The sequence below is a fragment of the Schistocerca gregaria genome, chromosome 6 (assembly GCF_023897955.1).
Source record: "Schistocerca gregaria isolate iqSchGreg1 chromosome 6, iqSchGreg1.2, whole genome shotgun sequence".
Lineage (NCBI taxonomy): Eukaryota > Metazoa > Arthropoda > Insecta > Orthoptera > Acrididae > Schistocerca > Schistocerca gregaria.
Window position 1 is genome coordinate 406,889,048 of NC_064925.1, and position 26,441 is coordinate 406,915,488.

The 26,441-nt window shown below is 39.6% G+C and overlaps 1 protein-coding gene across 1 annotated transcript in view; it reads left to right on the top strand.

The window, feature by feature from the left end:
* LOC126279096 (ATP-dependent RNA helicase me31b) overlaps positions 1–26,176 on the top strand; it is a 45,173-nt gene extending 18,997 nt beyond the window's left edge. The window contains exons 7-11 of the mRNA XM_049979565.1: positions 4,069–4,191; positions 19,085–19,213; positions 23,733–23,913; positions 24,004–24,215; positions 24,323–26,176. Coding sequence (XP_049835522.1) covers positions 4,069–4,191; positions 19,085–19,213; positions 23,733–23,913; positions 24,004–24,215; positions 24,323–24,400 — 723 coding nt within the window. The 3' untranslated portion in view covers positions 24,401–26,176. The remainder of the gene's footprint in view (positions 1–4,068; positions 4,192–19,084; positions 19,214–23,732; positions 23,914–24,003; positions 24,216–24,322) is intronic.
* The last annotated feature ends 265 nt before the right edge of the window (positions 26,177–26,441 follow it).

Below are 26,441 nucleotides of genomic sequence, written 5' to 3' on the forward strand. Positions count from 1 at the left end.
TTGTTCACACATAGATCTGCATTGCAAAAATTGCTGGACAAGTCACACTAGTTTTAAATCTCATGTCTCTGCTTCTGGGATCATTTTTTAGGTCTTATGTTCATATGTTTCTATCAAACAGTTGTACATAATAAATTTGTACTTGTAATTCCATAATAATAAAAATCTATGTACTTTCATGTCTGCTTTTGTGCATCTAGGGAAATATATGTAAGGGTGTCAGTGTGCCCCCAGGGAAGAAAGGTTCATAAATGTGGCTCATGCTGATGATTCTCAGTTTTACGCTTAGTCTCAATTTTTAGATATGTTGCCTCTTTGTTGATGCCTATTTCTGTATTTCCTTTTTCTGGTCAGTGAAATGAAATATCCCCTGTTATCCAGTGATTTCTACTGGGCCTAGGCTTTGTCTTTCTTGATCCCCTGCTGCTTCATTGTTTAATCTCTCAAAAATGTTAGTCTTAGATTGTATTGCTTTTCTGTTTCCACCAATTGGCCCCTAATGCTCCCTCTGACATACTAAACAACCTGTTTCTTTAGATTCCTCAGTTTCTTAATTTTTTGCAATGTCTTCCGTTTTTATAATCAGTAAATTAGTCAGCAGCTGCCTCCAAAAATTTTGTTATTTAAAACTTGGTTTCAAAATGTCATACTGTGATAAAAATCTAAAACCCTCTGGTATCTCTGGGTTATTCCACATGTTTGGCCCCCTCTCATGATTGTTAATTTAAATATTAGTAAAAAACCTGTTATGTGTAGTAATCTACCAGGAGGCTTCCCCCATTAATTCCTTTTCTAATGTCAGTGTTCTCCTGCTGTTCATTCTCTTCCATTTCATACTGTTAAATTCCTGTACTGTTAAATTTTCATCTCCCTTAACCATTGGTATAATTTCTATCATACATCCTTTTTTCATTTGCAGAGCTAGTAGGTAAATTAATTGAATATTGGCTTTGTATCTATCTTGGCTGTAATAAAGCCATCATTATGTTGGCTAGAATATCTTAATCACATTTTTTTATGGCACAATGTCTGTTCATTAAATTTCAAGAGTGCAGCTACAAATATTCCACTTAATCTATTTTTCAGCCATGTACCATTCGCCCATATTCAGAGTGAGCTTGAAGACTGAATTAATCTGAAGATGGCCTAAACTGATGTATTATAAATGTAGTTTATTCAGCTTCAAGCCTGGAATTTAATGGAGCACTTTCCTTAATGTTCATTATTAGTTCTCATTGTATTTGTGTGGATAAACTTCTATTCACCTAATGGGGAGTGTTGGTCTTCCTGCCCCCACATATCCCTAATTCCCACTACAACTAAGACCTATAAATTTTCTTAAATTATTTAACCTATAAAGGAAGCTAACATTCTATGTTGCAAAATGTAGAATCCCAGTTTCGTTTTTGCTGATAACTTGCTTATTTTGAGATTCAAATAGTGCCCTGCCCCCTATTTTGCCTAAGGATTGTCTGTTTTACCTAAAGATTGATTCAAATAAGAGGATGCCGTCACTGAGCTGTACAGTAAATATGAATGCATTTTGAAAAATAATGGCTGTAATTTCCTCTTGCTTTCATCCATACACAGTAGGAAGATAGCAAGGCCATATTGGCCAGTGTTACAAAGCTAGATCTGTCAGTTGTCCAGTTCATTGCTCCTGCAACCACTGGCAAGAATGCTGCACTTTCTCAGTAACATTGTTTATCTTGCATCTTCAGATATCCTTCCAGCATGGTTGTGTGTGTGGTATGGATTTTCTCTTTTTTAGGCATACACCCACCTAACTGTTGTTAGGTGCATGGTTTGTGGAATTTCTCATATTCAAGCAGGACAACCATTTTTGCACAACCTGTATGACCCTCCTGTAACTGGACAGAATGTAGGAGTGATTCTGGAACTTTCCACATTGCATATACTGTGTTTCTCTATTAATTCAGTAAATATTGGAGGCAAAGAATTTATGCAGTGCAGGCTGTAGCAACCATGGATTGAAGTATGAGGTAAGCTCAAAAAATTCCATAAATTAGGCCACAATTTTTCTTTGTGTACCTCTTATGTACTGTGCATGGCCTACTTCGAAATACTCTCCTACACTATAGGTACGCCACTCCCAAACCCTTAAGCAGTCTAGGTACGCCTCCCGCTGGATCGTGTGAAGCACTGTGAATTTTCTTTTATCTTGTCTATCATTGCAAATCTTCATCCTTTGTAAGTAAGCCCACTGCAGTGAGCTCTGGAGAGTAGTGTGGGAGGCAGCACAGTGATTTAGTTTTTTGTGCAATAGTCACACACTAACAGGGATGATTTGTGGGTGCATTATCATGATGCAAGAGCCTTGAATTGTCTCATGTTTCAAGCTCTTTCTTTCTCACAGTTTCTTGCAGGTGTCACAATGCATCCCGAAAATACCATTAAGTTCATCCCTGTGGCACAAAATCATGATGAATTAATCCTTCAAAGTCAAAGGAAACAATTAGCATGGCTTTGACATTTGACCTGATGAGCTTTTTTTTAGTCTGACCCATTGTGAAGATTGAATCTTGTTCTCAACATCATAATCCCAGAGCCACATCTCATTGCCAGTTATGGTTCTCTTAACAAACATCTAGTTGTTTGTGTGATCTGGAAGCTCTTCTGATTGTGAAGCAAAGGTCTTTCTGGTGTTGACTCGTGAGGTGTGGGACAACATGGGTGGCAACACGATGCATTCCAAGATGCTGTCAGGATTTTATGCCACGAACCGAATGAAATGTTACATTCTTCTGTATATTTCAGTCAGTCAGTCTGTCTTAGATTGGCGTACCTAATTTTGATGATGATCCAGACATTAGTTTCATCAGTAGAAGTCGAAGTACATGCTGACAGAGCATCTTTGTCGGGCCATTTTTAAACCATGAGAACAAATTGTAACACCAAGTACAAATTAAGCACTCATCACTATAAGCTTCAAGCATCATGTAGTGTGTATCTGTAATGGTATTATTGAGTTTCACACAGAATTTAATGCAGATACACTGCTCCTCTAATGCTTGCATCTCGAAATTTGCAAACTGTGTGGCTCAACATTCCACTCAATGCAGCCTTGAACAATAACCCACAGATGTAAAACACATTAAACACAGGCATGTGCAGGGATGCCAACACCATCACACCATTGCCACAAAATTAAGAATGTTCTGAATTTTTTGAACAAATGTAGTATATCATTTACCTATTCTGTAGTCCTGAGATGTGATCTCTTATGGTGGCTACACACGTAACTGCATGCTTGACAAGAACCATGGGCAAGCATGCTTGTGCAATCACACACCAGTTCTGCACATCTCCACATGATGCAAGGATGCTTATACAAGCATCATTTTATCAGAAACGGTTTAGCCCAGGTGATGATGCACTGGCTTTGAAAACCTTTTTGCCATTACGGAAAAAACTTATTCTGGGAATAGTGGTTAAAGAAACGAAAATATTATTCCCAGATTAACTAATCATGGGAGTTACGCTATGGAAACATTCACAGTATTGCTCTTTTTCTTGTCTCTTTCTCCATATAATATTGTATTCTTTGACTTAGCCTACATTACAATAAAACTTATGTACAAAATGTAATTTAACATGACCAAATTAAAAATGGAAATCAAATCCAATTACTGACAAAGGCTTCCACTAGCCTCCTCATTCTTCATACATACACAAGCATGCATATGCTTGAATATTTGCACAAGCATGCATAATCGAAATTGTCAAGAATTGGGCTGCTTGTACTAGTCTCACATAAAATTGTCCAAAGTGAGCATAACAACTTTGATTTTTTAGTAAGTATTACATTCTGTGAAGGGTGGTTTAAATCTTTTTGCCACATTTACAATAGACTTTACATTACTCGAAATCTCCTCACAAACAGAAAATCTTTTTAAATTTTGCAGGGCTTTCCAAATTATAATTTAAATTAGAAATATTATTGCTGTGTGTGTGTGTGTGTGTGTGTGTGTGTGTGTGTGTGTGTGTGTGGAGAGAGAGAGAGAGAGAAGTAGTAATAATTCTTAAATTTTTTGCTTTGATTTTTAGGCTGACAAACTACTCTCACAAGACTTCAAAGGCATGCTGGATCATGTCATTGCACAGTTACCATCAGAAAGGCAGATACTGCTGTACTCCGCTACTTTCCCCCTCTCAGTGAAGCAGTTCATGGTAAGACCGTAAGCAGTAAGCACCTAATCCAGTTAATTGGTAACTGAATTTAAAATCTGCTTATTTCAAAGAGAAGTGCTTATTTTAAATGTCACATGTCAATGGTTTTAGGTTTACTGTATTAATGCCTTCATTGCAATTGTTAACATTTTGTATAAATGGACGCTTATTTTTCCAGTGATTATATTACTGCCAAATGAGTAGGTTTGGGATTCAAAGACAAGTATTACTGATGGGGTAGAATATTTTTCTTAAATCTTGTTGGGCTGAACACTTCAGTATCCAGTGCTGTGTTAGTTTTCTGTGTTCCATGGACTGCGACTGTAAGATAGAACAAAAGCAGCCATCATGAGTGAGGCAGAGAAGAGAGGGGGGAGAGATTGCAGAGTATTAAGTGACAGGACAGGCTTGCCAGGTAGTGTCGAAGCCGTAGGGACAGGAAATGGGGACATGAGATAGCAGAGAGGAGAAAACATTGGTGGGCATGTTGGAAGTGTGTGATGCACACATTGTTGGATAATGTGAATTGGGAGGCTGTGATAGGACAAAGGGGGCAGAAACTGTTTGGAAGGTGTGTAGAGCTTAGTAGTTGATACCTACTGTCCCCACACCATCTGCCAAATAGTTTCTGCTCTGTTTTATCATATCCCCCCTCCCAATTCACATTCACATCCATTCACACGTATTGAGTCACTCTCTGCCAACACACTCACCAGTACCTTCTCTCTGCTCACCTGTTTCCATTCGTGCACCCCTCCTCCCGTAACCCACCTTCCTTTCCCCTCCCCCACAGCTTCTTTGTGCTGTGCCTGGCACGTTAGTCCTGCTGCCTTCTTGTCTTTGCACAATCAGCCACAGAGTGCTCTTCTGTGTGCCTACCCATACCCCATTGTCATCCTCCCCTGTCCCTGCTTCATTCAGGATTGCTGGTTTCTTCCAATATAACAGTTGCAATCTGGCAAGAGCAACCAGACATAGCGGTAATGTGTGCATGAGAAGATAAGAATGTGTGAATCTTCCTTTCTGCCTGAGGAAGTCTTTGGCCAAATAGGTCACCCAGCTAAATTATTCCATTGGGTGTTGTGGCAGGATGCTGCTGCCACTGCCGCCACTACCACCAAGACTAGTTCACTGAAAATTTCCTTGCTAATTTATACAAGAAAATAAAAAATACACATTGAACATAATAGGAAGACTTGTATGAAAGTTACGTGGAAATAATTAGAAATTGTAAACTTCTGCTGAGGTAGAATAGTTCTAAGAAGAGATGGAGCATTGCTAAAACATGCTAATGCAAAAGTAGGATGAAAGAGAAGAATGTTCATTAGACTGAAAGTCAGTCACTTAAATGACTGTTCTGGAACCCAGTACCAGTTGCATATTGCCTATGTGATGGCTTCCAGGAGCAATGAAATTTTGGTTTTCATTATATTATTGACAGGAGTTAGAAATGTAAAATGCCATCTACTCACTGAAAGGTATAATCTTAAGTTTAAGACAGCAAGAAAGATATTACAGTTAAACTGTGTATTTTTCTTCAGGAAATGTAACTGATGGCATGCAAATACCTGTACTTCATTCATCCATTATTTCAGAATGAGCACTTTGCAACATCCAGCAGACATTATACATAATTTCAAACCTTTCCTAAGCTTTCTCGCACTTAGATGCTTCACATCAAACTTTTAACATGTTAATTCAGAATGAGATTTTCACCCTGCAGCGGAGTGTGTGCTGATAAGAAACTTTCTGGCAGATTAAATCTGTGTGCCGGACCGAGACTCGAACTCGGAAAGGCAAAGGTCCCACGTTCGAGTCTCGGTCCGGCACACAGTTTTAATCTGCCAGGAGGTTTCATGTTACCTCATTTGTAAAGTAACCAGATGTTTGAAGCTATTTTATACACGTGGGAATTTAATTCCTTACAAAGAATCAGTTGAGGGTTTACTGGTGTGCTTCTTGGATGCAGTGAAATGTTTCCATTGTGGCCAATTGTAAATTTCATGCCACCTGTGATACTCCTTTGCTTAGTGGTGTGGTGTTGTGTGTGGTAAATGAACTGCAGCTTCTATGCCAGCTGCCAGTGTGTGCTATGTTCTTAACAAGTTCTTGCATGTCTGTGTATTGTTTATTCCTTGCAGTGAATTTTTGTGTGATGTATGATTCATATTCTATTCTTGATTCTGTCACTCTGTGTTATGGTGGTAATTGTTTAGACTTCCACTAGACTATTTGTACATTCATGAATGATTTACCTCGGAGTTAAAGTTTGTCAATACTTGACAATGATGACTGCTGTGATCTCGGTTCACCATGTTTGTTAAAGAGTTGCTGCAGTCATGGATTGTGTTCCAGTTAACATACAGCCTGTGTGTTAAGTTTGCAAAAGTTGGGCAGTCCAAATAGAGCTGTCGTAGACAAGTGGTGGCCCTGAAGCAATCTGAGCTTAAGGAGGTTGAAAAGCACCACTGGATTTGTTATGCAAGATGATCAATAGTAGACAGGGATTACACCCAACGTGATGAAATTCATCCTCATAGTGAGTCAACTTGACTGCCACAATGCCGTGGGAGTAAGAGATGTAGTTACTGTGCTGCCTGAAGAGAATTCACATGGAAGCCATAAATCGGAATTAAACCAGAAAGTTGCAGTGTTTGGCAAGGAGTAAATCTGGCAAGTGTTGACACAAGACAACACAGGTGATTGTAAGCTGTTGGAATATCTGCATAATTTGTGCAGCAAGGTGGATGCAGTTACTGTTCCTGATGATACACTAAGAATACTCCAGAGGAGCAGATTACTGCTGCAGGTCAGTGATTGGCGAGCTCTGCCACTATGTTTAACATTTCATTAATGATGCCACAATCAGATTAGAGGCAATCAGCAAAAGTGCAGAAATTATGCATGCAGAATAGTGCCACCTCTGGAGATCCTGAAGCCAATCATCATTATAGGCACTGGCTCAGATTGAAGCATCGTACAAAGAACTTAACTGCCCAGCTGTAAACTGCTGAGGACATTCCATTTATCCAGTGCTGCTAGTAACTCATTTCCATCTCTACATATGGAACAAAGTGGATAGTTGAATTTGGGATTGTCATCTGTTCGCGTTTGTGTTCATGGTCACTGATGTTGGGGGCCAGTTACAGGAACCAACCTCTTGGAACATTAGTTTCTTATTGGATGTAGTAAATTCTTGGCTGGTAAACAGCATTGTCAGACATGGCAGTGGGCTTTCACCATGATAAATTGGTGGGCAGTGCTTTGATGATACAGGTGACAGTGTGTGCTTCTGTGACAATTTCTGACTTTGAGCAGACCTCTGACTGCACATGTGTGTAAGACACCCAATATGGTGCATTATATTAAAACTGCAGGTGGTCCTCTGATATCTTGTAGACCCAGGCATTTGGACTGGTCATTTGGCCATTCCTAAAACAGAATTTGACATGATGCTTGAAGAAATAATCCAGCCATCATGTAGCCCATAGTCCATCTGCACTGCACCTCACCCTGATGAAAGAGCCTGGTGCCTGTGCGGTGATCATCGTGCCTTCAATGCCAGAGCTGTACCTGATGGTGATCCTGCACCTTTGTTGACTTACCAAAATCGTGCACTGCACGACTGAACAGTATTCAGTGGTTTGGACTGTGCCAATGCATACACACACTTAAGGCCGCAAGATAGTTTGGCAAATGGAGCACTACTCGTGCACCCTCAGTTCGACAAGTCACTACAACAATGGTTAAATGATGTGTGGCAACCACTTGCATATTTTGTTGCTATGGATGTGGAGCACATATGGCCATGAGCTCCTGGCAGTGTTGTATAGTTAAATAACTCCGGCCACACATTTGAAAGGAAATTCGCTATCTAAAAGGCTCACAAGCCATTCAAGTGGAATATCATCAGCTGCACTCCCCACTAGTACAGAAGAGGATTTATAAGCCAGTTTGACGTGGACATAAAGCACATTTCCAGCATTGACAGGGTGGTGGTTGACACCTTTGACACATCAGCAGTGTTTTACAACCAATAGACTGTACAGTACTGGCCAAGGCACAGCAGAAAGGCAGAATTACAGACTTTGATCGACAATCACTTTGGCATTCAAGCTGCACTTGGTCAACATTCCTGGAAAAGAGGCTGAATTGTATTGACTTTCCACAGGTCAGGCCATGACCGCCCCTGCTGACTTCATGTCAGCACTAAGTCTTTGGCAGTTTTCAGTCTTGTCACAGTTTCGTCTGGCCACAGGTGGAGAGGTTGCCAAGAGTGGACCCCACATGCCTCCAATGTCAGTGGTGTAAAGTGTCATGTCATGTGCGTACACTAGTATATGATTTTCTAGATGCAATATCTTGTTTCTCCAATGTGCACTGAAACATTACAGAAGCATTTCTTCTATTGAACAGCCAGTGACATCTGATCACAATAATATTGTTTTATGTACTGGATGGAGGCAACACAAGTGGAGAATATCACCACAGAAACAGAAATTTGTTGAGGTGAGCTCCTTGCAAAGCAAGTTCAACTGGAACTCCTGTGGCAATTAAGGGACCATGTCACTAGAATATGACCTTCCTCAACCTCAAGACAGTACGCCAATCACTTACGTGCCCTGTGACTTAAAACTACTTGCACATGATTCTCTGAATGGGCACTGTTAAGTCACCACTGAAATTGCTGTAGTCTGGCCCATAGCATGACCCTATGAAGAATGACACAGACAATGGATGTCGTGGTAACAGAAAGCCCACAACTATTGCCACCAACTGTCAAGGCTGCATACACTTTCCAGGAAGAACTAACATCCACTGCACCAAGACCTCAGCATCCTCTAGTACCAGCACCACAATCTTGACCACTGGGTCAACAATTGGCCAATGCTGACATAAGTGTGCACAACCCAGTCTAGCCTCCAAATTCATTTCCTGCCCAATTCTGTGACAAAGCTAAAATTCCATTGTAGGGGCTGATGTAGTGTTTGCCACGCAGTTGTGTGCCATTGTTGTTGTCAACTGTCGACACAGACACCAACCAGTAAGGCTCGTGTGTCAAGTTGGGGAGTGTAGTGTGTTCACGGTAAGAAGTGAATTGCAGCTGTCAAGCAGCTTCTTTGCCAGCTGCCAGGGGCACTGCTTTCCAATGTCTGTGAATTTTAAAAGTTCTGTGTTATATGTTCTGCTCTTGATTCTGTCACTCTGGTTTATAGTAGTAATTGCATACTGACTTCCTCTAAAGTATTTGTACAGTCAAGAACAGTTCACTTCAGGGTGAAAGTTCTGATCAATACTTGAGACAGTAATAACTGTGTTCCTTGTTAACCCAGTTCGTTACATGCAGATGCAGCAATGTGCTCGAAACTTCCTGGCAGATTAAAAATGTGCCAGACCAAGTAAACCTCCAGTATGTGACTTCATCTTTTTTCAAGGATCAGGCAGCCCATATTGAGCTATAATTGACACTGGGCAACAGGTCATTAATTATGGAGTGTGTTTGAGAAGTTTGTCTTGATATATTTTTTCAGGAGAAATCATTCTCAAATAACTAAATGAAACCAAAAATGAAGTTCACTATACTTTACCAAATAGTTATCAACCGTTTCAAAATTTCAGCTGACCATATACTTCTAAGGTGCAGACTACAAATAAGAATATTTATGCTAGATGAAACAAAAGTTATCCATCTTTGAAAATGATGGCTTAGAGACTTGAGGGCAACTCTGCAAATAAGGTATTGCTGGTGTGAAGAAAATAAGTAAAATTAAGGATTTGGATTAGGAAATGACAGTTAAAGTAGTAATGGAGTTTTGACATTTGGGGAGCAAAATAACTGATGGTCGAAGTAGAGGATATAAAATGTAGACAGGCAATGGCAAGGAAAGTGTTTATGAAGAAGAGAAATTTAACATGGGAGTATTAAGTCTCAGGAAGTCGTTTCTGAAAGTATTTGCATGGAGTGTAGCCATGTGTGGAAGTGAAATGTGGACGATAAATAGTTTGGACAAGAAGAGAATAAAGCTTTTGAAATGTCGTTCTACAGAAGAATGCTGAAGATTAGATGGGTAGATCACATAAGTAATGAGGTATTGAATAGAATTGGGGAGAAGAGAAATCTGTGGCATAACTTGACTAGAAGAAGAGATCAGTTGGTAGGACATATTCTGAGACATCAAGGGATCACCAATTTAGTATTGGAGGGCAGCGTGGAGGGTAAAATCGAAGGAGATCAAGAGATGAATACACTAAACCGATTCAGAAGGATGTAGGTTGCAGTAAGTACTGGAAGATGAAGCAGCTTGCACAGGATAGAGTAGCATGGAGAGCTGCATAAAACAAGTCTCAGGACTGATGACGACGACGACAATGAAACGCTCAAGAAGAATGCATAACAATGATGGGAATGTGCTTACTATATGATTAAATAAATGAAACTATTTGTAAATGCTTTAGAGAAGATATGAGAAAATTAAATGAAAATTTGTTGAAATTCTGATTGGAACACTGCTGTAATCACACTACTTACCAGGAAAGTAAATAATATGGGCCAGAAAAAAGAATGTTTAGATACGCATGCCTCCTCTCCATGATGAACATGACAAAATTCACTGTGTAGAAAAGCCTATGGATTTTAATAAAACAGAAAATGTGCATTTTATAGTTGTAGTGTAATTGGCAAATTGCACACAATGTTTCTGTAAGAGCATTCAAAAATTATTCAGGGCAGAGGATGCTCCACTTAAGTTTGAGGTAGGGAACCTGGGTTCGGAAAAGGCAGATTAAGGGGAATGGAAATATAAACATGTGACTGTGTACTTTTTATTAACATTAGTTACAGTTAATTGCAAATGCTGTCGTTGACACAATGAACGTACCATTTGTAGTGTATCTTAAAAAATGTGGTGAAATTGATGGCTATCAACCTCAGTGTAAGCATGGCATCGGCGAACAAGATTCTGATGTGCCCTGTCAAATATCCTTAGTGTGTGTAGATTCACACCACAGGCAGCTACAATTTGGCAATTAATTCCATCTGCATATGCACTGGGGTGTTACACACGTGACTTTAGATATCCCCTAAGAAATGATCAAGGGATTCATGTTAGGTGACCTCGCAGACCATGGAATAGGAACTCCGTTTCCAAGCCGGCGACCATGAAATATCGAATTGAGGTAGTTTGCGGACATACATGTGAATTAACAGCACAGCAAATGTAAACATGCATGTATGTTAGTTGTAAATAATCTGGAAAACAGTAATGCAAGCAAAGTGGTAGAAAAGTTGACTCTCATATCTCCTTAAGCTGACTTCCCTGACCCTGGGTTCCATACCTCAAATTGTTCAGTGGAGCTTTCCCTATTTCATGTTACATTTTTGCACACTATTAAGGATACACCCATTAGAATGGACCAAAGAGTATGGATTACCAATTTGTCAGGTAGTCATACAAAGGGGAAAAGCTCTTGACTTGTCAGCATTTATTTTAACGGCCTTTGAAATGACACTGTTCAGAATTTTCAGTATGTTCAAGAAAATAATGAGAAACACAGAATTTGAGGAAGTCACTCAGATTTCACATCATGAAAATTGTCAGCAATATTAGAGGTAGTTACGGGAACTAAACATAAAATCAAAGCATTGAAAAGAAAGCAGCTCAAGTAAATCATAGAACCAGTTGAGTATTTGTATATAAGGCAGTTGAAGAAAGCAACTGGGTGGATGGAAAGAGAAAAATACAAATAGAACTGTTCTGAAATGGACATAAAAATCATTCTTTCGATTCGGTGTTTTCATTATCACGCCAATGTTAGTTATGTGCGAAATAAAATGTCAATTTGATTATACAAGGATCTGTCTTAAGGAGATCAGGAGTGAAAATGCATTTCTAACATTCAATAACTTTCAGTTTATGAACATTCATAAACTGCTGTCCTCAGATTAACTTTTTTATGGCTACATTACAAATTTCATGATGCATCACAAAAATCACATTTCATGTTACTTCGTCAGAAAGAGATTTCCCTGTCCCTAACCATAGCATCTGAAACGGTAGGTTTAGTATCACATTATTTCACTGAGAAAAGAGCTTTTAGTGTAAAAACTTTCAAAAAAATTGTGATCCAAGGAGATTTGCATATGGGGAATTACTGAGAGGCAAGGAGATGGATCATGTAATGGAATGGAAGATATAATTGTGACTTCAGTTGGGGAAAAAGGTTAACCAGGACTTTTGGCCAGGTAAATGGTTGAAAGATGAACCTGTAATTTAGAGTTGTCTACATCCACAGATACTCCACAAGCCACTGTGTAATGCAATGTGGAATATTAAGGCAGCCATTTCTATCATTTACATATGGGTGCAGAAGAAGAATGACTGTGTCATCTCCCATCAAATGCTCATGATCGTTTTGTGAGATAAAAAATTGCTGCAGCAGAACAGTTAATTTTCTTCCTCAAACACAGGTAGTCAAAACTTATCCAATTGTCTATTAAGGTGCAATAGTAGCATCTTGTTTGCAGTTTCCTATACAGGTGCTCCACACATCCCCATAATTGTCAACTAATGGTCTTTCCCTAGTAAGTATCTTAAATTATAATCCGGCTCATATCATTTCTTTATGTAATCTCTCATTATGAACATGTACAGGTGAGACTTGCTCAAGATGTTACTCAGTAATCTTGCAACTAGATACTACATGGCTATTTCTGTATTGGAGGCATAATCTGATATTTATCCACATTTAAGGAAAGCTGTCATTCTTCCAGTGTTTCAGGCATTTAGTAGTTAATGTGAGTGTTTCATTTTGGAAATCTAGGAAAATAGAATCAACATGTTTACTTGCGACTAATGTTCACAAGATATTGTGCAATAATGAAGCAATGTAGCTTTCATGCTAGTGTTAAAGAATCTGTTCTGATTCTGAGAGACTCATGTTTCCAACTTGGAATGTCTGTGCTATTTTGTAAAAAACTGGAATTTTGAGACACTGACTGTGTGCAAAATACAGGTTGATTATTCCAGAGAAGAAAATAGAAACGAGCCACTTTTAGTTATGCCATTTATACATATAAATTGCATCCACCATTTCTGTTTTGGAACAGACAAGTTCATCGGGTTAATGTTAACATGTAAACAGTAAAAGATATTTAACATCAACAACCATCTAATGTTTAACATGTGGGTTCCAAACATGTAGCAGTGGTGTGTGTGTGTGTGTGTGTGAAGAAGGATCACTCTGGCAATGCATGAAATGTAATGTCGTGCCCTGCTAACATTAAGTGGTTTAACTTAATACCTGAGTTGCTTGTATCAGTATCACCTTTGTTTGTGCAGCAGTGACACATTGGTATTTCAGGGTGTTCAATTATAAATACATTTTAAAGGCAGAATTTAAAATATTCTGCTTGCTTTTTTCTGTTTAAACACTTACCAATGAGAGAATGGAAGGTTTGGACATTTGCATTGATTTTACATATGATCACAATGTCCTAAGATTTTCTCATAGAACACTAGGATCTAACAAAATATTCTTGTAGGCTCCTTTTATAGCCCTTTTTGTGGAGGCACAAATTAATATGTATTAAGTTTTTGCAATCAGTTTCGCTGTAGTCCAGTTCAAAGCAAGACTGTAGTAATTGATTATTGCAACATTCTAAATTGTAGCATAAAACCAAGGTGGTGTTATGTCTTTTAACATTGTAATTATTTATCTAGACTCCAAATTTACCAGATAAGAGATAAAGCAAGTAATGCAGTGGAAGGAGAGTAAACAGAGTTAGAAAACTGACTGAAATAGCAGGGATGTGTAAAGTTGAAGTATGTGTATTCATGGATATTGAATAAGTGTGTTGGAAAAACAATTAAGTCCTTAGTTTTAAATCAGTGTTTTTTATAATCTATAAATAACTAGGTAATAGATCTTTATATACCCATACACTAATAAAGTGTGTGTAGCTCACAGCATTCCATATCAAGTGGATGTGTGAAATAATTACTCAGTATATAAGTGTACAATGCGTGTCACTAAAACTTGGAAAAGTCCCGATATGATCAGGGGAGTTAAATGCCTCCACATGCCCACCCACCCCTCCTCCCGCTCCCCTTCCATGCTGGGTCCCATTTTTACCTGAAGGGCATGCCTTTGAAGGTAAAAGGCCGGTGAAGTTTCTCCACCCCTACTGAACTGCCATTACAATCGAAAAGACTGATTTCCAATCAAATTACCCTACAGTTCTACAGTTAACAAGGCACAATGACTCACTTCAAAATATTTTATCATCCTCTGACTCCTATCTCACTGTCAGCTATACATAACTCTAGAGTAGGAAATTCTAAAATTTGTTCATATGTAGCCCAGGTAACAAAATGAAAACTGTTGTTTATAAACAAGCATTGTAAATAGCTGGAACATTTTCAATAAAAAAATTAACCCATTACACTGTAAAGTTTACCCTTTTATTCCAACTGCCACACAATCTCACATAAACTCCATGAGTGAAGCCAGATGCTCCAGCTAGTTAATTATATAACATTTACAAAGTCTTCAGATAAAACATTTGTAAAGCCATAGATAGTCATCAATATGGAATTCTTCTTGGAAGATTCCTGCTGTCAGTAGTCTTGTCAGTCTGATGACTCATCATCCCGATAACCAACTTGCTTCCTGGCCCTCAGGGGGCTCATTTCTTTTATGAGGCCTCGAACTATTGTAGCCCATTCCTCATTCACCCTGCCCCTTCCTCTCTAGCCTCGCTCCTTCCCCTCGGTGTTCTGATTTATATTGACCTGGCTACTTACTTGGTTCCTTGTATTGCCTTTAATTTTGTTCCTTCTGCCTGTTCTTTCTTTTCAGCATTTAGGTCCCTGCTTGAGGTGTGGCCTCCACTTCTAAATCTTGTTTCTAGTGTGAGCCATTTGGGGAAGAACTCCTTCCTTAACATCAATGGTGTGGATTCCTATCCCCTCTTCCTTCCCTGCTGTAGCCCCCCTTAACCCCGCTAGGTCACCAGTATGTGTGGTGGGGCTGTTATGTACCCATCAGACTTAGCCCCCTGACAACACATGCATTACACTACTAATACCTGAACTATTCCTCCCCAAGTATTCCAGGGTGTGGTTACTTGTCTTCCTCAAGCATCTGAACTTCCCAGCAATGGCCACCATGTCAGGCAGCCTTTGCTGTGGCTACCCCATATTCGCCACGTAAAGACTACACGTATACAGAAGCTTAATGCTATCTGCCTCCTGACTGATACATCTTGGGATGCAGACCATGCTGCTACTTTCAATCTTTACCATGTTCTGGTCTTTTCCAGACTAGATTATGGTTGTAGGATTTGTGACTCAGCAGCTCTTTCCACTATGCGAATACTTGACCCTTCTACCATTGTGGGATGTCTGGCTATTGATGCCTTTCATGCTAGTCCTGTTAAGTCTCCTCACAGAAGTGGGGATTTGCCGTCTACAAATATGACAAGCCAACTCGTGGTTTCGCCGGCCGCGGTGGTCCCGCGGTTCTAGGCGCGCAGTCCGGAACCATGCGACTGCTACGGTCGCAGGTTTGAATCCTGCCTCGGGCATGGATGTGTGTGATGTCCTTAGGTTAGTTATGTTTAAGTAGTTCTAAGTTCTAGGGGACTAATGACCACAGCAGTTGAGTCCCATAGTGCTCAGAGCCATTTGAACCAACTCGTGGTTTCCCACGCAATCGCCATTTACCAGTTCCCTGGCCATCCCATGTACCCTGTCCTCTTTGCAAAGGAAGGATGTCTCCCTCCTGATAACCACCCATGGGTGGGATTGCCAGTTGGAATGTGTCTCACTTCCCCCATCAGGATCTCTCTTCTCTTACTGGAATGTGTCCTGTGTATTTCTTCCACATTCGCTCTTGGGTGGTGCCTAGACCACGGATTAGGACCAACCTTTTCCAGGGTCCTAAGGTCTCTGTTGCACTTACAGCTTTCTGGCATCTTGTACATGCCATTCTCGTAGAGTTGTAGGGTGCCACTGTCTACATAGACAGTAGATAAGGCAGGATAAGCTTTAAAGTCTCACACTGGCTTAGAACACAATTTATTACCAGAATCATGTAGTCTGTTCACAGAATGGCTTCTAGCCATTCAAAGCTCACCATTTTGTGTGTCAGGCCTCCCTCCACAGTGTTCTAATTTGTATTGATTCAGTGAGCAGCCTGCAGGCTGTCGACCGATGCTGCTCTCATTGCCCTTTGGTCTCTGCTATCCATGACCTCTCTACACTTGGCTGTGTTGCATGCTCAGTTGTCTTTCTCTGGGTCTCAAGTCATGGGGCCATCCCAGGGAATGAACTGGCTCTCTATTTGGCTAGAGAAACAGATGCATACCTCCATTCACTTCCATGATTCCAACTGCAGAGATGCAGATGTATGTCAAATCTCTCTTTGTCCAAAAGTGGAATGACATCTGGTGAGCTACTGCTTACAATGATACTCTCTGCAGAGTGTCTACTGCAGTTTGATGCTTTCCCTTCTGCTCCTCATGGAAGAAGTCCACTGTCTTATGGTGTCTACATATTGGTCATACCAGGCTCAATCTGTTTCCTCTTGAGTAACAAATCACCTCCACAATACGGTTGTGGAGCCAGACTGATGATATCCCATATATCGGTGGAATGTCACATTCTTTTGGCCTTTAGTATTAAGTATAGTGTTCCAGATTGCTTAAATTTAATATTAGCAGATGATTCACAGGTGGTTGAACTGGTCCTCAATTTCCTCCCGGCATGTGGTTTTTATTTTCAGATACAAGGTTTTGCTTTGCTCCTGGATCAGGGGCAATTTGCTTGTGGTTGGAGCCTCTCTTCATGTTGTCTTGGTCTGGGATCCATGACCACACCTCCTTGCAAAGACCACTCTTTTATCCCACTGTTTTCCCAGTTTTTAGCATTGGGCTACCCTTTTATAGCTTCTGTGTGTTTTAACTCCCTCACTTTAGTCTGACTCCTCCAGTTTTAGCGGACCCTGTCTCTCTTCTAAGTGTGACTTTGGAATTGCGGGACTGACAACTTCACTGTTCAGTCACAAACCCCTTTCAATTGATCAATCAGTCTGTCTTTCTATTATCCTTTTAGTATACTTCATCCATTTTGATTGGATGATACACTGATCTCATCTAGTCAGACTGATTTCAACAAGAAAGGGCCTTGTCAATTCTTGATCACTAATATATGCTTCAGTCTTCTGCATGGTAATTACACAGGCTTCTCAACAGCATTGTTGCAGCTGTTTTAAGGCCTGCTAATGAACTGGAGTAGTCATCCACCACAGTGCCTCAGTGTGTCATCCTTCTACATTCCTTTGACCTGTGGAGTGATGTAGCTAAAAGGGAGCAGCAGTTTGATTCTGCACTGTGCTATTACTGGGTAATAATAATAATTATTATTATTATTATTGTTATTATTATCACAAAGCACTGCTGAGGGGGGACTGTGCAACCCACACCATAATCTTCATATAGATACTTTATTCAATACTGTATTAACTCTCTGTAGCAATGAGGTGACATGCTGAGGGTAGAAAGTTTAAAATAGAAAACCTGTACAAAAAGTTATTCCATTGCGATATTTGTAGATATTTAATTACTAGTGTCAGAACCATTAAGATTTTCAAATGGTAGCTTGTGTTAAAATAGATAAGAATATTGACATGGTATCAACAGCCATTTGACAATCGCTGTTAGATGAAAGCCACTTGCATAATTTACAATAGATTGCAGTTATCAGTTGTAAGCATCCATGTTCCTCGTACACGATTCCTACCAACCTTTCTTTAAATGATAGTTATTATCTTTACTTTTCTTGAGATCCAGCATTGAATGTGTTATTCATTCAGTCATCCATCTAGAGTACATGTTCCATGTGTTGTCCTGGGTGTTTTAATTTTGTTGTGCTGGAGTGAACAGAGTATCTTAAACTCAAGCTTGTTTCATGATCAGTTAGTTATCTGCCTTGGTGATTACAGATATGCATCGCCCCATTGCTCACTGAACAAACATAGTGTTAATGGATTTAGCATTAAAAGTTCTGGCCTCACTGCCATACAGGGATGATGACTGTTCAAACTTGCGTTTGGCCATCCTTATTTCCCTGAATTGCTTCAGGCAAATGCTAGGTTGGTTCCTTTTGAAAGGGCACGTCCGACTTCCTTCCCTAATCCAATAGCACAAATGATGTTGCTGTTTGATCACTAACCCCCAAACCAACTAATCACTGCTATAAAGTTAAAATATTAAGATTATAAACTTAACAAATAACACTTTGTCTATTTCACGCGTGTAATCTTTCAGAAACAGAACTGTACTGAAGCCAGTAATGAAACTGAATATAATTTACCTTTGGCCCCAAAACCATGAGAACAGTGGCAACCTTTATTAAAGTAGCTGTACATTCAGTTGGCAATTCAATGTTTTCTATTTAATCAGCAATTGTGATGCTCATTTGAATGTGCTGGAAAAGCCACAACAGCTCATCTGCTGTCATTCTTTCTGGTGAAAGTGATACTCTTACTTAATGTAACAACTGTATGTCTTTCTCCTGCCTGTTCCTTGGGTAAGTAATGAAATTTTGTCTGTTAGTGCTTGTAATAGTTGTATGTTTATGCTTGTAATACTTGTATGTTTAGACAAATTACTTATAAAGATATGACTAGAAGAAAACTACAGGTCCATAGTATGTCTCCAAAAATATCTCAACAGGGCAAGAGTTACGTCAGGAACTTGTGATTATTTATGTTCGGTACAAACTACTAAACCATGGACTGCATATCATGTACTGAATTCTAGACAAGCTGAGTAAAATGAATCACCACCATTCCTTACTCACTCTCTCATATATATTTTTACTTTATTTTCCAGGAAAAACACTTACGGAAACCATATGAGATTAACTTAATGGAAGAACTTACCTTAAAGGGTGTCACACAGTACTACGCTTTTGTACAAGAGAGACAGAAGGTTCATTGCCTCAACACATTGTTTTCCAAGGTAATTTTGTCACACTACCATAGACTATGTTAAGTGTAATGGTTCTTAATAAGAAAGTGTTCGGACAGTGCTAGAATTTAATGCTTTAACCTTGAAGTTAATTGTGATAGCCGGCCAGGGTGGCCGCGCAGTTCTAGGTGCTAGAGTCTGGAACCGTGTGGCCGCTATGGTCGCAGGTATGGATGTGTGTGATGTCCTTAGGTTAGTTAGGTTTTAGTAGTTCTAAGTTCTAGGTGACTGATGACCTCAGAAGTCCCACAGTGCTCAGAGCCATTTGAACTATTTTACTTGTGATAGATTTTTGAAGAATAAGTTTTATGAAATAGCTATAACTAGTACACAGCATCGAAAACTCATACTGTCAGAGGGATTGCTAACCTAGTGTGTTTTCCATCCTGCATGAAATAACAAATTTCATTAGTTATAGTGCAGTGAAAAAATTGCTGTTTAATGTTAATACCTGTCAGTGGAGAAAGTCTGAATACTCATGTTGTGCTAATTTCATATCACAATGCTATTTTTCCATTGTGTAGACTATTACAAAAGTTCATGTACCCAGATAAATGTACCCATGTTCCATCAGAAAGCCTCCCATCATCACCCACTCAATCTCACAAACTGTTACAGCCAGTTGAAATACTGGTACCAGGCAGTGGTCTCTGAATGGGTCTGTACTATTATTACTTTGTAAGGCTTGTTTGTGCTCATTCCTGCAAACTGATGTTACGCAAATAAGTACTAATAATGCAATACTTCTCAGACTTATTGCAAGGCTGCCTCTAACTGGTCTAATTCAACTGGTGTGCCGCCCACCAGTATGTTGGAGTAACAATCTGGATGGGGCAGTCACTGAAGGAGGCCTACAAGAGTATGGCCTTCTGAAAATACCAGAGACAGCATTTCTTGTACATGAAATACTTGCATCCTAGGTCTCATAATTAGTCATTTATGGCTGATCTGCAGCTTTGTATAAGGTTTTGTTGCAAGTCTTTGAAGTTCAATAGAAGTAAATTTTGAACAAGTTGTTAATTATAAACTATCCTTAAAAAGTGGTTATTACTTTGCCAGGACATGCCCACATTGCAGCTTAAATCTCAGTAACTACCTTAGTTTAAAGGAGAGGTAACCAACTTGTCACTTAAAACTAGTAGGTTAGCAGATTATTACTATTCCATTATTGCTCTACTGTGAGTAGTTGCAGCAAGAGCATGCAGACGGATTTTCACCCAAATGTTCATTTTCTTTCAACCCCAGTGTTCATTGTGGATATCAGATCTGTTCAGTTATGATCTTTGTAAACTTAACTGTCCAACATGTTCACCTGATAGTTAAACATTCTGTGAAATTTGTTAACCATCCGTCCAGCTGACTCCATTACAAGTAAAGAGCACTTCATGGTCACCCCTTGCTTAAGACAATTAATTCATAAACTTATCACCAACATGAGTACATCAAAACAGTAAGTGTGAATATGTGAGGAAAGTTTGCTCCACATTGTTTATATTTTTGCATCACTGCTTTTATCCTCATGGTGAACTGAAATGTTACAGTTCAGCTCCAAAGACAGACATAGGGAGGGATCACATAATTTAGTATGCAAACAATAGAATTTGAAAATGGTCTGAGGACAAAATCAGTTTTTCAAAATATTGTGCAATGGGACTAAATGGATATCCTATTTCATAAAAAGGTGTGTATATATATATATATATATATATATATATATATATATATATATATAAAAACAAAGATTCCAAGACTTACCAAGCGGGAAAGCGCCGGCAGACAGGCACATGAACAAAACACACAAACACACACACACAGAATTACGAGCTTTCGCAACTGGCAGTTGCTTCGTCAGGAAAGAGGGAAGGAGAGGGAAAAATGAAAGGATGTGGGTTTTAAGGGAGAGGGTAAGGAGTCATTCCAATCCCGGGAGCGGAAAGACTTCACTTAGGGGAAAAAAAAGGACAGGTGTGCGCGCGCGCACATGCACACACATGCACACACATGCACACACATGCACACACACGCACACACACGCACACACACGCACACACACGCACACACACGCGCACACACGCACACACGCACACACGCACACACACGCACACACACGCACACACACGCACACGCGCACGCACGCACACGCACACGCACGCGCACACGCACGCGCACACGCACGCGCACACGCACACGCACGCGCACACGCACACGCACACGCACACGCACACGCACACGCACACGCACACGCACGCGCACGCGCACGCGCACACGCACACGCACGCGCACGCGCACACGCACACGCACACGCACACGCACACGCACACGCACACAGACAGACAGACAGACACAAGCAGACATATTTAAAGGCAAAGAGTTAAGGGCAGAGATGTCAGTCGAGGTGGAAGTACAGAGGCAAAGAAGTTGTTGAAAGACAGGTGAGGTATGAGCGGCGGCAACTTGAAATTAGCGGAGGTTGAGGCCTGGCGGATATCGAGAAGAGAGGATATACTGAAGGGCGAGTTCCCATCTCCGGAGTTCGGATAGGTTGGTGTTGGTGGGAAGTATCCAGATAACTCGGACAGTGTAACACTGTGCCAAGATGTGCTGGCCGTGCATCAAGGCATGTTTAACCACAGGGTGATCCTCATTACCAACAAACACTGTCTGCCTGTGTCCATTCATGCGAATGGACAGTTTGTTGCTGGTCATTCCCACATAGAAAGCATCACAGTGCAGGCAGGTCAGTTGGTAAATCACGTGGGTGCTTTCACATGTGGCTCTCCCTTTGATCGTGTACACCTTCCGGGTTACAGGACTGGAGTAGGTGGTGGTGGGAGGGTGCATAGGACAGGTTTTACACCGGGGCCGGTTGCAAGGGTAGGAGCCAGAGGGTAGGGGAGGTGGTTTGGGGATTTCATAGGGATGAACCAAGAGGTTACGAAGGTTAGGTGGACGGCGGAAAGACACTCTTGGTGGAGTGGGGAGGATTTCATGAAGGATGGATCTCATTTCGGGGCAGGATTTTAGGAAGTCGTATCCCTGCTGGAGAGCCACATTCAAGGTCTGATCCAGTCCCGGGAAGTATTCTGTCACAAATGGGGCACTTTTGGGGTTCTTCTGTGAGAGGTTCTGGGTTTGAGGGGATGAGGAAGTGGCTCTGGTTATCTGCTTCTGTACCAGGTTGGGAGGGTAGTTGCAGGATGCGAAAGCTGTTTTCAGGTTGTTGGTGTAATGGTCGAGGGATTCAGGACTGGAGCAGATTCGTTTGCCGCGAAGGCCTAGGCTGTAGGGAAGGGACCGTTTGATATGGAATGGGTGGCAGCTGTCATAATGGAGGTACTGTTGCTTGTTGGTGGGTTTGATGTGGACGGATGTGTGCAGCTGGCCATTGGACAGATGGAGGTCGACATCTAGGAAAGTGGCATGGAATTTGGAGTAGGACCAGGTGAATCTGATGGAACCAAAGGAGTTGAGGTTGGAGAGGAAATTCTGGAGTTGTTCTTCACTGTGAGTTCAGATCATGAAGATGTCATCAATAAATCTGTACCAAACTTTGGGTTGGCAGGCTTGGGTAACCAAGAAGGCTTCCTCTAAGCGACCCATAAATAGGTTGGCATACGAGGGGGCCATCCTGGTACCCATGGCTGTTCCCTTTAATATATATATAGCTCCCTTCACTTGGTCCTCCTCTCCTGTCTTTTAAAAAGTTTAGTAATAATTTTCCTGAGTCAGTAATACTGCCTTTCCAACATTCAGAATTCATCTTACCAGGTTTCAAAATAAAAATTAGAAAACATATGCCACGTAAACCATCACAAGAAGATTGTTTACCAGATCTAAAACGAAATGAGTAATACTGATTTTGTTAGTTAAAGGTCAACTACATGCAATCTTGAATGCATATGAACAACTGGATAGCCCTGCAGTCAAAAATTGCCCAAAAACAAAAAGTGCAAAGGTCACAATCCGTTTCCAGTTAAGTTTGACATTGTGTCCTAGCCATATCACCTTCAAATTCTGTGTGACTAAAATGGGTATTAGAGTCTTTTATCCACTGATTGAAGATGCTTTTATTCACTTCTTCATTGAAGTGTTATAGATGTTTATACAGATGTGGCATTATTTTCATAAAGTTTCCCATGAAATAAAAAGGCAGCATATTGCAGAGTTGTTAATCTGGCAACCAGTTTACTGATGGTAAAAGATCTGATTTACTGATGGACTGATACTTGGTAATTAAGATACTGTTTTTAGAAGTTAATTACTTCAGCATATATAAATGGTAGTGTTACTGATAAGTGGCAGTTCCAAATTTCTAGTAACTCTAAATTTCATTTATTCATTATTTCTTTTGCATAAATTCATAATTCTGATACCAACTTTTCAGATTTTTATAGAAAGTTCTACTTGACAAAAATTAGACTTAAAACTTGTGTGAAAGAGCTCTTTTCAGAATTTAGAGATTTTTCGCTTTTGAACTTGATGTTGATACATAATTTTTTGTTGTATTTAGTTGCAGATAAACCAGAGCATAATTTTCTGCAATTCAACACAACGTGTAGAGTTGCTTGCCAAGAAAATAACTGAATTGGGCTATTGTTGTTATTACATTCATGCTAAAATGGCGCAAGCACATCGCAATCGTGTTTTCCACGATTTCAGAGCAGGCTTGTGCAGAAATCTTGTGTGTTCAGGTAATCATTCTATCATTCTGTCAATTGACACTGACTTTGTCAGTGTTAGGTGTATGGAATAAACTAAGTATTTTCCACTTTCTTTTACAGATCTGTTCACAAGAGGTATAGATGTTCAGGCTGTGAATGTAGTAATAAACTTCGATTTCCCAAAGATGGCTGAAACTTATTTGCACCGAATCGGTAGGTCAGGAAGATTTGGCCATCTTGGTATAGCAATAAATCTTATTACTTACGAAGATAGATTTGCACTACATCGTATTGAACAGGAACTAGGTACAGAGATCAAACCTATACCCAAGGTGAGAAAACAGTGATCACAGCTTAGTGACAAGAGTACACTATTTTATATAAATTTAGTCACAGTGAGTATTCATCTAAAATATTTTAAAATAACTTATTGTTGCAGGTGATTGATCCCTCGCTGTATGTTGCAACGAAAATTGAAGACACTCAGGGAATTGATGAGTCAAATGTGAGCAAATAGACTCAGTTTTGATTTCATTTTCGGTGCCAGTAATGTGGTAACAGTGCTGGACACTTAGATACAAAGTGAAGTTTTTGTTTCGTTTCGTCTTTTCCCATTGTACATACTACAGAATCATAACTTCCTCATAGTGCAGGCCGAAATGAACTTGCGTCCTGGTGGAGGAAACAGTTTCATTTGAATATTTTCCACTTTTTGTGGAATGTGAATAGACAGTGTGAATTTTTGTTTAGACTTTTTATACGATTTATATAGTGTATGACGCTATCTACACTCGTGGAGTGACCGAAGAAATTTCTAGATTGTTATTTGCTTTGTTCTCACAGTGGATCAGTTGTATTGCTGAACATTCTAACGAATAATGAGTCATAATTTTTATTTTAACTAAATATATTCTGGAATTTCCAATTCGATCCACTGCCAGAACTACAAAGAGTGAATAGTTTTGTAAATTTATTTTTATATATACATTGTCGATTGGCTATGGAAAGTCTTTCAGGAGAATGAAGCACACCAGGTGACAGCTGCTTTTTGCTATGCATGTAACCTAACATCTTACCCCGATAACACCTTTTGGATCTCGATGCATAACATCTGTGCAGCAAAGTCATTCTGAATGAAAGCACACTTGAAGCATTTTCCATAGCCAGATATTGAGTGCAAATTTTGAAATGACTGGATAATCTGTCCGTTAAAATCAGAACTCAAATCATAGTGCAAGCAATATTGTCTTTATTGTAGAACAAAGATCTTTCACTTTCTGAAGATCTTTAATTTTGAAGGACTACTGTATTTTCTTGTTGTGAAACGTGTAGTGTGAGACATGTAAATAAGTAATAGTCTGAAATTACGGAGATGCAAATGTGTGTGAAAATGTCGCTGGAAGGAGTTTCTTTCATTTAGTTTATTATAAAGCGGTTAAGTTCTTCAGTGTCAGAAATGACACAGATACTGCATTGTTTGGAATGTGTGATTGTGCTGTGAGTATTTGTGTATGTGAAGAAAAATGCTGTTCAAGAATTCAGGGAAACTCGGAGCCTCTAAGCAAATAGGAGGTTCTATACTGAAGCTTGAAGTGAGTAATGAGTACCTGTAGAGATCCAAAGCACACAAGGCTTCAGTGCAGCAAGCCTTAGAAATCCAGTTACTGACCGGGGAGTGGATTTCTGTCAATAAGCTGCACACAAAAAATTGAAGATTAATACTTCAGACACTGTGTGTCAAATGCCTACATACCAAAATTACCTCTTCAGATTTTATCACCACAGCTTTCCTTTGCATGTCATTGGTTTGGTTTGTATGAAAAGAAAAAAATTATGTAACTCCTCAGAAGAATCAGAAATCACTTGGCAGAGATTACGGTATATGTGCATCACATTGTTTTCCTTCTTCAGTTAAATGGCCATTGGGTAAAAATGGGTTTCACTAAAAAAGGGCATTTAAAAAATTAACAAAATTGACTATTTTGGCCAGGAATTTAAAATTTTACATTTTGGCACATTGGCATAAAGAAACTTTAAAATACATAAAATGTGAAGGTATTCAATTGGCTGCATTTTTAGTGGAAAGAAATATGAAAAATTGTCATATTAAATAGCATCTTAATTAAAATTTTATTTATTCTGTTTGTTACAAATAATACTTTGTTTGTCAAATCTGATATTTCTCTCAAAATGTTTGTTTTATTTGTCAAATCATGAAAAATTTCAAAACCAGTTTTCTCAGAAGGTGAATTGAAATAAGAAAAAACAAAAAATATATACATACCTTCACTAACCAGGCAGTTTTTATTATCTACCAAGTCCCACCATTTGTATGAGTGTGCATTTCTTTGTAACTCATGTGTGCACGTGTGTTTTTAAGTAGTAATTGCAACAATCCATCAGTTATGCAAAAACAGGAATCCAATGTTTAGGCCTGGAAGATAACATTGAGATGGCAAATACTGATGTTACTGTGAAAGGAAATCTTACTTCTGTCACATGAATAAAAATCATCTCTGTGGTGAGAGATTAGGAAAACGAAGAAGAAAAGGAAATTG